The 12,049-nt window shown below is 41.2% G+C and overlaps 1 protein-coding gene across 1 annotated transcript; it reads left to right on the forward strand.

Annotated features, from left to right (window-relative positions):
* Window positions 1–5,220: 5,220 nt before the first annotated feature.
* On the forward strand, window positions 5,221–9,157 carry LOC118645925. The gene is made up of 2 exons (XM_036287878.1): window positions 5,221–5,650; window positions 5,723–9,157. Exons 1-2 carry the CDS (start codon window positions 5,531–5,533, stop codon window positions 5,933–5,935), a joined length of 333 nt encoding a protein of 110 aa, XP_036143771.1. The 5' UTR covers window positions 5,221–5,530; the 3' UTR covers window positions 5,936–9,157.
* Window positions 9,158–12,049: the final 2,892 nt, after the last annotated feature.

A 12,049-nucleotide genomic window follows, 5' to 3' on the forward strand; every position in this document is an offset into this window, starting at 1 on the left:
ATGATGGGGTCTGCTCCTCAACGTTAGTCAAAAGTCTTTTCGCTCGTGTCGTTGTCGAATAGAAGTGCCAACAACATGCCGCATTTCCATCATAGATTGCGAATCCAATATCCGGTAGTTGGTATATGTAAACATTATAACATATAGTTTAAATTGCAAGCTTTACGTTAAGTATAATATTTTAACATTAATTTTTAGTATGTATTTGTTGGTGATATACCCATTATCCAAACGTTAAAGATTTACGATGAAATAAATATTAGAGTACCAACCGCAAGGCATAGGACTCTGCATCTCTACGAGTGGTATCAATTAGAGCACCTCTTGGTGAGCAGGTATGTTTTATTATTTACCATATTTTTATATCTTTTAAATTATTTTTAAATTATTTTTAAAAGTTATAATAATTTTAAAAATGCTATTTTTAACCCTATTTCTCGTAGTAATTTGTGGTTACAGCTCCAGTGCAGCGTGATTAAATTAAAAATGTATTTTTTCAGTCGTATTTTGATAGCGATGAAATCCCCGCATACCGGGATTTATGAACATAGAGACAGCACGGTTGATGCGATACTTTCGCCGAATTGATCAATGGCGAAATAATCGAAACAATGAACTCACGTTTGGTACTCTAACGTATGGAGTCTGAGGAGACTCTTCGACATGGAGCCGCTGAATGACGATGATCGAGAAATCTGGGAGTAATTCCATTTTTTAAACTTTAGTAGTTGATACTATGCCGGTTCTAACACAGGTGCTCCGAGGGGGGAGTACGGGTGTGCAGGGGGAACTCGTAGGCGCGCAAGAGCATAACGTCACGCGGATCGGGGAGTCTCGCGGCACGGGAATTGCTGACGCGGGATTTTCAAATTAGAATTTCGATTTAAAATTGTTATTGTTGCGCGCTCGTATCAAAATCAATTCATGACGAGAGTAGTTAATACTAAGACAATTCTAACCCTGGTGCTCCGAGGAGGAGCGGGTGTGCGGGGGGAACTCGTAGGTGCGCGGGGGCATGACGTCACGCGGGGAGGATAATCTCGCGGTGCGGGAATTGCTGAAGCGGGATTTTCGGGTCCGCGGCCGCGGTGCGGGAATTGCCGATGCATGATTTTCGGGTCCACGACCGGTAGAGGGGGAATTGGGGTCCGTGGCCGCCGCCGCCGCCGCCCGTCGCCCGCCGCCCGCCGCCCACCGCCGCCGCAGCAATCATCGCCACAGTGCTCATGCTCTCCCTTTGTTGCGAATCTATCTCTCTCCCATACGCAATATCTTTCAGCAGCCATCACCGCGGTGTTCGCTCTCTCCTTCTACTGCGAATCTGTCTCTGTCGCCTGTACATGATATCTTCAACCGTACAATCTTATCATTTTCTCTTTCTCTTTCATTCGTTGCGCTCTTTTATACGTACATACGCTCCCGCCCAACGCATCTTGTCTATGTACTTCTTACTCAGTTCTGTACACGCCATTATACCGCAAAGGAATAGGATAGATAGCTGTTGGGATTTTCATCGCGACGTATTCTTGAATCGCAAATGTAACATGAATCGGATGCACCTATAAATATCATAAACGTAAACATTATTCGCATAGAATGTAACGTGACTGCGGGTGCGTACAGCAACGACAAGTGCGTACACACAATAGACGAATTTTTGCCGAGGGTACCACCAGGACATAAGATATCGGAAACGCCTGCACAGATCATTTACCTTCCAATCGTCGCACGGAGTATTACTGATTTGACGATTCGCATTGTGGATCAGGACGGTCAATTACTCGATTTTCGTGGAGAGGAGATTACCGTTAGATTACACGTACGAAGACGATAACGTGAGATGCTCGTGTTGAATGAGCAAGTGAAGGATACAATTTTTACACCAATCAAGAATATTCGACCGTGTGAAATAAATTGTAAGACAGTTAAAAATATTCGCTCGTCTAATAAAAAAAATCTCACCGCGTCAAACGTTGAATTTTTAAAATCATTGGGATCCATCGTACGAAATATCTAAGATGTCTAACATTTGGAACATTGGAGGCGAGCCGATCTTTGACGACAGCATCGTCAAAATTGAGACTCACACGTACAATCCGTACGCCAACACGACTTTTGGATACAGCGATGAAATAAGGATACCCATACAACAACAGGATTTATACACGTTACCATGTGAAAGTTTTTTCTACGTCGAAGGAAGATTGGTGATGAAGAAGAAAGACGATAAGGATAAGGATGAGATAAATCTCGGAAATAATTGCGTGGCGTTCATATTTGATGAAATTCGATACGAACTCAACGGTGTGGAAATTGATCGCAACAGAAACGTTGAAATAACCAGCACCCTCAAGAACTATGTGTTGTGAGCGAAACACTCACAACCAATAAAATCATATTATAAAATAAAGGAAATAAAATATTAAAATTATAAGATAGATCGCCGAGGAAGGCTCGCTATCACAAAGTATCAGGTGACACATGCCTCGTGCGCTGCCGGCCGATCATCGCACTGGGAAACGCACCAGCCACCTTAAAGAAGTAGCGAAGCCAGCTTAGCAACAATCATCCCACCGGAAATGCATACCTGCATTTTGGCAATTGTTGCTAAACTCGCAAATATTTCCCGCGTGCCGAATGCGCGCGGGAATGACCATATATGGTCATGCGGAGGGCCCGATGCCCCCACTAATAATTAAATCCGCGACACTATTTAAGCCGCTGACGAACAGCGGCCAGCGGGATCAGTAATTAGCAATCAAACCGATACGTACGGCCCGCACAAGTGAATTACGAGTTCGAAACTTAGTCGCTAGCAAATCTCGAGCGAGCAAAGAGACGCGTTAACTCCGAGTCACGCGCCGTATCTAATCAAGTGTAACACGACACGGCACCTTCGCCGACCGCAACTAATGTACAACCACAGTGAAAAAAATCTTTTATATCAAATTAACTTAGAATCAGTGAGTGAGTGATTTGAGGACCCTGCCAACAAAAGCCGCCTCTTTCCGTGAGTTCCTACTCCTTGGGCAGTAACGAATCCCGAAAGATCTTTTGTCGCACCGCAAGGTACGGCAAAAATCATTCGTTGTACCGCAAGGCGCAACATATGTATCGTTATCATATGACAAAGCAGTAATTATGCAGAATGCAGGATGGGAATTTTCGTATAACCTACTGGAAGGATACTTCAACTTTTGCGTACCGCTTAGTGTATTATTAGGCTTTTGCGAAGATTACAAACGTGTGATTGTTAACGCTCGTCATGAATTGATTTTGATACAAGCGCGCAACGATAACAATTCTATCGTTGGAAATTCTACGGCTCAACCGGAAATTGAATTATTTAAAGTGCAATGGCGAATGCCGCATGTTACGTTAAACGAAGTCAACAAATTATCTTTGCTGCGAGCTTTGGAGAGTGGACAATGTCTAAGTATGAGTTTTCGCTCCTGGGATCTGTACAAGTATCCTTTGCTGCAGAGTACGACGAAACATTCATGGGCTGTTAAAACTGCAATTCAACTCGAGAAACCGCGCTTCGTTATCTTCGCACTGCAGACTGGTCGAAAAAATATCATGTCTCAAGATGTTACGATCTTTGACGACTGTAATTTAACCAAAATAAAACTTTATCTAAACTCTGAATTTTATCCGTATGATAATATGAATTTAGACTTTCGTAAATCTAGATATGCCATTCTGTATGACATATATCGACGTTTTGGTAAATCTTATTATGGATATGAGTGTGAAACACTGCTCAATGTAATCACATTCCTGGAAAAAGGACCTTTTGCAGTCATTGACTGTTCGCGACAAAACGAATCCGTCAAGAGTGCTACCGTAGATGTGCGCATAGAATTTGATTGCAAGGAAAATGTTCCTGCGAATACTACCGCTTATTGTCTCATTTTACATGATCGTGTAATTGAATATTGTCCGTTGTCCAACGTAGTGCGCAAAATCATGTAACATCAAATTGATAAAAACTGAGATATTTGGTATTAAAGTACAGTCTTGAAGAGTTACTCATAATGATCGTACCGACATTTGTGGATCTGCAAGGATTCATTGTCGATACAAAATTTATCGTAAAGGAAGTAGCGGTACTGAGAAAAGGAACTGTTCTCGCACATTATATTTTTGCTAGCCCCATGCTATGGCGTGTTCTTACAAAATCCGAAAAGTCTTGTGCTTCTTGGTTGATTGCATATCATCATGGATTGCAATGGAAAGACGGGATGATACCGTACAGCATGGCGAAACGTCTGATTACATCTGCTGTGTGTAATACGGATGACAGCAATACTATCATATACGTTAAGGGACTTCAGAAACGAGAATGGTTGACGGACATGCTCGATATCGATGATGGGATATATATCAAGACATTGGATGCAGATTATGAAGACATTGAATCTTTAAATAATCTAGATGTTAGTAATACTATACGATGTGAAAAACATATTACGAATTGTGCATTACAAAATGTATTTAAAATATATAAATGGTGGTCACAACATCAAAATAATTGTGGAATTTTTTCAAAATAAAGAAAAATAAAATGCAATAAAATGTTTTCTACCCTTTCCCCATATAAGATATAAGATATATAGATGTATGAAATAGATATAAGATATATAGATAGATGTATGAAATGGAATATGATATGTTTAATATGCTCTTTGACTGAGACGTTGACCGAGATAACTCATATAAGACGATCTCGTTGATAAATCACGTACGATAGAAAAAAATTATATGAAGCTAACACAAGTTTTTTCAATTTATTTCACAAGTGATAGTTCAATATCGGTTCGATAGCTGTATGATACACTTTGATAGCTGTATAATACAGTTCAATATCGGTTCGATAGCTGTATGATGCAGTTTGATAGCTGTACGATGCAGTTCAATATCGGTTCGATAGCTGTATGATATAGTTTGATAGCTGTACGATGCAGTTCAATATCGGTTCGATAGCTGTATGATGCAGTTTGACATCGGTTCTATAGCTGTATGATGCAGTTTGATAGCTGTATGATATGATGTAGTTTGATAGTAGTTCAATGGCGGTTCAATACCGGTTTAATAGATGTGTGATGCCGTTTGATAGCGGTTCGACAGCTGTACAATGCAGTTTGATAATGTATGATATAGATGTATGAAATGGTTTGGAATATGTTTAATGATTTTTATTTCGAACGAGATGTTAACTGAGATGTTAACTGAGACAGCATTATAAAGCTTTGAAATGAGAATGCGTGCAGATAAAAAAATTCCACAAAGCTGACACGACTTTTTCAAATTCATCTCTCAAGTGAGAGTAACGCACATCTTTAGTCTACTGCTTCTTAACGATGCAGACAGATCGTACAAACTTGTGAACAAAACTTGTGAAAATGCAGAGCATCCGCATTGAATATCCTGTCACTGGCGTAAGTGATAGTGCAAGTTTATGACAGGTGAAGTGTAAAAAATTAAATAATAATAATTATTTTGTTTTTAGTATGTATGCGTTGATGGGATGCCGGTTCGACGGGTCGTTATAAACAACGAGGTACGCGTGGAGGTACCACTTCCAGGTCCTCCAATCAACATCCCTTTAGGAGGGTTATTGTCGGTGCGCGAGTCAATAACTAATCAAGTAAGTTTTTAGACATTTATATTTTAAAAAGATGTTAAATTATAAGATTCTAAAAAAATGCTAATTTTTTAGCCATGGATCTACCGAGAGGATATCAGAATACCCGGTTTTATCAATATTAACAGGAAATTTTGGACGCATTGGAGAAGGGATTTATTAAGAGCGCAGAACGACGATGTATTAGAACGTTCGTGCGGCCAATTTGGCGAAGCCGACGTGTGGGACCTGCGCCGTCTATTCAGCATGCGTCCTTTAATAGACGAAAATCATGAAGTTTGGATATAAATTGTTGTGGCCCTTCTTTAATAAAGGGTCACAGGGATTAGGGATCGTCTGCCGATGCTCCTCGGGTCAGGTCTTCGAGAGAATATAGCCAGTTGTGATATCAGGATATATATGTATATTCTTACTTAGTACACTTGATAACACTTATGATAAACCGTAACAAATATTAACGAGTCGGCGACATACGTGAGTCGCTGTATACGGTGTGACAAAGCCCGCTCGTTGTCTGTCGCACGGTGTATATATACACCGTTTTTAGGCGTATGACCGGGGAAGGTACTTCCGCGGTCATAGGCCTTTGGACAGGATACTCGCTTAGCCAGCAATTGCTGGCCATGCGGATTCCACCCCAAAATCAGATGATTTTGGGTGTTGAGTCTTAGGCAACCGGGTACGTTTCCCGGTGCGACGCCCGGTATGTAGGCCGGGCGATGGCCGCGCGCGAGGTGTCATGCGACACCGTCTATCGCTTGCGACATGTGAGTGTGATGCACTCACAACATCCCTCCCCCTTATTAGGAAGACAACGAGGGGGCTGAGTTATCGGTCACGGATTAAAATTTCGCTATGATTGTTATTATAACTATACGCAATAAAGTATGGTACAAATTTTTCTATAAGCGTGGTTATTTTTAAACGCAGGTTTTGTAGTACCTACATTGGTAGCCTTAGTTAGCGGGGTTGCTGGGTCGGCAGTTTTGGAACGTCTCGTAGCTGATATTCAGGTCGAGGGCTTCCTGGATGGCGTCCTCGTCTTCTAGGAATACTGCAAGGCACCGTAGGCAGTCCCTTGCCGGTCGGACGTCCATAAGGATGGTGTCACATAGGAAACACTGGGTGATGGTTTCCCATGTCTCGTCTGTCGCCAGCTGTGTGCGGTACCCGTGGGAGGTTGGTTCTCGTACCTCGCACTGGGCCCGGTGTGGCCGGTAACACCTGCGGCACCATCGCCTCCAGGCGAATTCGTTTTCTACGAGGCACCTCTCGGTTGGCCGTAGGCAAATGCTCCTCAGAAACCGCTCGTAGCGAGTAGGGTGGTCAATTGGGCGCACCCCATCAATTGGCTGTTCGGTTTCCTTCGGGATCTTCATCTTGTGAAATCCTCTGGTTGAACTTGCGATTTTTTCACAGGAACTTTTGACTGACGCGACTTGGCTCGTGTTGGTTTACGAGTTTTCTTGTCGCGCGGCTCTGCCGTGGTTTTTATAATTTTCCAAAAATTTGTATTTGGTGGGGTAGAAACCCATTATCGGACCATATATGGTCATAGCTAAGTCAGCTGTGCACCGTTGGTGCACGTGTCGTTCCTTGCCAGAGTCCGGCAATTTGCTGTAACGTGATCGTGTGTCACGTTTTGCTAACTCGAGACGTGCTGGTTACTGCCATGCGCCCCTCCCCCGTCGGGAGAAACTTGTTACAATTCATTATACAAATACATATATATTATTTTAGAATCGCGTACTATTCTAATTTGTATTAGCGTGATCCGCACATTTTCTTACGTATCACGATAATCCCTATGACTATCACTATTGTGACTATTACAATGGTTGTTCCGCTTGTTGCCATTGGAAAAATAAAGTGTGGCGATTGAAAGATCGAGTTTGGTCTTTTTTCAATTTCGTTATTTATTTCATCTATTTTTTGCTTATAGCTTTCTAGTTCTGTTGGGTTTTGTATAACCTCTTTTAATTTTATTTTTCTCGCTATGTCTGTGTCGTTTGTTGAGTCAGACTTTTGTATTAACGAGATGTTATATTGCGGTAGATACGCTTCTACTCGCGTTTCATATGATGCCTTGAGTGATTTTATTATAGCGTTTTCCGTCGCTATTTTACAGCTATTTTTAAACGTTATTCTACCCGTTCTTTCAATCTTTTCCTTTATTTGTCCGTGGTCTTTACAGTGTATAGTGATTACTTGGCTTTTCGGTGTCGAGTATAGCCACGAGTGTGAGTTCTCTAATGCTATCCAAATACTATTATTCGATATAGTATTTTTTATTTTACAGTCTCTATTGTTTTCTTTGATTTCCGCGTATATTTTTACTTCGCATATGGAGTCTGCATTTATCCTATATACCGGGTGGTTCTGCGTACATAAGTATTCGCGATTTATTTTTACGCATTTCTGTAGGTCGCTATTCGCTAGTATTATATACGTACGCTGTACTGTATCTATCGCTACGAGAGGATGGTTTACTTCTATGAATGAGAAAATGTTATTTGGATTTGGGATAGGTAGAGGAATTACATTCTGAATTTCATATTTCGGTATTGATATGAGTGGAAATTTCAGAATGGTGTATATATGAGAATGGTCGCAATACGCGCCTATTTCCGCGAATCTTTCTATCGTTGACCATTCTTCTTTGCCTATTCTAAAGGGGAAATATAATCCTTCAGGCAATTTCGAGCTTGCGTCTTTAAGAGACTCTATTATTTCGTTGATGGGTGTTAGACGAGGATGCAACATTCCCTTTTTGACGTTTGCTACGTATTCTAATACGTCTTCTGCGTCTCGCGTTAAGTCAGCTAGTATAGCGTTAATAATTATGAAATGTTCATGTAGGTTATTCTGTTTTTCGTCTTCGATAAGTTTTGTCCGTAATTTGTCAGTTGCGTCTGCGAGAGTGTTTTCGTTCTGTCGTATTGTTCGTTCGTTGTTGTCAATGTGGGCTATTGTTGCTTTCATTATTTTTAGTTGGTTTTTTATTGCATGTTTATTTAGTTCTTCAGCATTATGCAATATTGTTAATTGCTCGTTGATGAGTTTTTCATCATTTGCATCCATGGTACCAAACAATGATTTCGCCACAGATCCTATTCCATCGACCAATCCTCTCTTTTGTGCGGTTTGTTTCTTGTACGTTGAGTTTATTCGCTCTATCAGATTATTTGTTCTTTCGAAACCTTTCTTAATAATTTCATGCAGGTTTGTGCATGTTTCCTTGCCGATTACGGCTATCATCTGACATAAATTGTCTGTTTTATGTATGTATTTTCCTAATTGTGTAAGTCGTTTGGTTAGTGACGTAGCATCTACTTTGATTATCACCTTCCAGGAGGATTCTATTTGGTGTAGTATTCCTATCTTCTCGAAGTATATTCCTGGATGATGGGTGAATCTTTCTATCTCGTACTGTGATCTTATGTCCGGTTCTTCCGCGGCATTTAGTGTTGCCCAGATTATACATCTGTAATTATTAAAAAAAAAAAAAAATTTTTTTTTTTTTTATACGAGGAATTTCTTATTAGATCGATTTTCGCTACGCGTATCTTATTAAATTGTGTCAGCGTTTTGCTGCACGTGCGTTTGATGCTGCTAATTTGTGGCTGCTTAGTAGTGCATATTTTTTCGTTCTCGTCTTTCTTTTTGCCTTTCATTTTTTCTTTGGGCGGTACAAATTTTCAGTCTTTTGTCGGCCTTCCATTAGTTCGTTTGCGTGTCGAGAATTTTACATTTTTCACGTTGTCATGTATCGTCGTGATCTAAGTTCGTGCGATAGTGTGGAGAGTGAGGTGAGTGATTGTGGCGGAAGCACTGGTTACGATGATGTCTTTTCCGATTTCCATGATCGGGAGACAGTCATACTATCGGATGACTTGGAGGAATTGAATTATATTCCGTTGGACGAGTATAAAGGTTCTGATCCTGCCGAGCCTTTGCCTATCGAAGGCTATGAACATTTTGCTGGGTGCGATGATGGTCCCATTCCTTGGGAGAAATCCGACTCATTAATGGATTGTTCGGAGGATTGTGATCTGTTGGTTATAGAGGACGAGGGGACCTCCGAGGGGATTTTGTTAAATAGTACTTATGGTGGCGAGTTCGAAGATAATTTTGATCTTGAACTCGAGTTCGCCGTAGACTTATATCTCCGTGATGGAGTTCTGCCGGATCTGTATCCTTCGTCTGAAGATCCAGCTAATTAACTGTATTATAAACGTTGCTCCGTAGTCTTTAGTGCTTAATTCTTAGGTGTAGTGATTAATTTTAATTTTTTGGTAGTAGTGCACTATGACTGTATCAAGGATAATTTTAATTTTTTGGGTCATGTTCCGGCTGGCAGTATCATCATGGTAAGTCTCCCTTTTTGTTTTGCTCTCTTTTTTCTTTTCTCTTTTTTCTCGCCTATTAGTTACGCTTCAATAAACGGTTTTAGGCGGTTTACGTGCACGCGCGTAGTTGTCCTGCCTCGTTTAATCGTGTAGTTGACTTCCGAGTGTTTTTCGGTCACCGTGTACGGTCCGGTCCATTGCGCGTCGAGTTTCTTGGATCTTCCGCGCCGGAGCGTCTCGTCGTATAATAATACCTTCTCACCGACTTTAAATTTTGTTTCCTTCGCGCGTTTATCGTATTGCGTTTTTGCTTTGGCTTTTCCTTCTTTTATGTTTTCGCGTGCAACACGGTTTGCGGCCCTTAACCTCTCCCTTAATTCTTGCGCATAGTCGTCGTAGTTATAGGTGGGTTTAGGTTGTTTCGTTAGGGCTGTCGGCAGTTCTGCCTGTCGACCGTATATTAGTTCAAACGGTGTATACCCTGTCGCCGTGTGAGGCGTTGTATTGTATGTGTGCATCGCGTACGGGATCCATTCGTCCCAGTCGGTTTGGTCCTGATTTATATAATGTCGCAAGTATTCGGCTAGAGTCCGATGTGATCTTTCAAGAGTTCCATTGCTCTCTGGGTGGTAGGCGGTAGTTTGAATTTTATTTATTTTCAATAGTTTGCACGTATTTTTGAATATCTCGCTCGTGAAATTCGTGCCTTGATCCGTTAGTACGTAATCTGGCGTTCCGTATTCCAGTACAATTTTCGTGACAAATTCTTTGCTCACGGTATTTGCTTCCTGGTTCGGGATAGGTATCGCCTTACTAAATTTCGTAAGATGATCCTGAAAAGTGAGTAGGTACCGATTGTCGTTTTTTGTTATTGTAAGTGGTCCTACGATGTCGAGCGCACATTTCTCGAAAGGTCGGCTTGGCGTATCTGTGACGATAAGAGGCGCCTTTATTCTTCGAGAGAGTTTATTCTTTTGGCATAATTCGCATTTTTTTACGTACCGCTCTACATCGGCCGTTAATCCAGGCCAATTATGTTTGAGTCGTATTCTTTTTATTGTTCTTTCGATGCCTTGATGTCCTCCTGTAGGTGCATCATGATATTCGTACAGAATTTGTTTTTTCTGTTCTTCTGTATATGCTGGTTCGCATTTGTTATCCTCTTCTTTCTCATCTTCATTGGATGTATTTTTGTGTTCGCCGTCTTCGTTTAGCGCGAGGACTTTATCAGTTGCTTCTGTAACGTGAGCTTCCCGTTTCACGTTACGACTCAGCGCGTCGGCGTTCGCGTTCGCGCGACCGGCCTTATGAATGATTTCATAATCGTACTCTTCCAGTTTCAATCTCCATCGAATCAGTCTTGATCCGGGGTCGTTTACATTAAACAACCATATAAGGGGTTTATGATCGGTTACGATCTTAAACTTGGTCCCATACACATATGGTCGGAAATGCTTTACAGCCCACACTATTGCGAGTAATTCTTTCTCGGTGGTACTGTAATTCTGCTCTGCGCGATTTAATATTCTGCTCGCGTAAGCAATGGGACGATCGTTGCCTATCGGTCCCTGTGACAATACCGCTCCGATTGCATAATCGGATGCGTCTGTGGTCACATTAAATTCTTTTGTGAAATCTGGATATTGGAGCACTGGTGCCGTCGTTAATTTTTCTTTTAACGTATTAAAGGCTATTTGTTGTTCGGCGGCCCACGCGAATTTTTCTGTTTTCTTAGTTAGTTTGGTTAACGGTTTTGCGATTTTGGAAAATTCTTTAATAAATTTTCTATAATATCCGGCGAGGCCTATAAAGGACTGAACATCCTTAACCTTTTTTGGTTCCGGAAAATCTCTTATTGCTTGCAGCTTTGTTGGATCCGGTGATATTCCATCTTTGGAAATCACATGTCCTAAATAATTGACTTCCTTTCGTAAAAATTCGCATTTGTCTGGCTGCAGCTTTAAATTCGCTTCTCGTAAGCGTTGCAGTACTTCCGTTAACCGTTTGTTATGATCTTCTAGACTCGAGCCGTATATCACTATGTCATCGAGAT

The sequence above is a fragment of the Monomorium pharaonis genome, chromosome 1, assembly GCF_013373865.1.
Source record: "Monomorium pharaonis isolate MP-MQ-018 chromosome 1, ASM1337386v2, whole genome shotgun sequence".
NCBI lineage: Eukaryota > Metazoa > Arthropoda > Insecta > Hymenoptera > Formicidae > Monomorium > Monomorium pharaonis.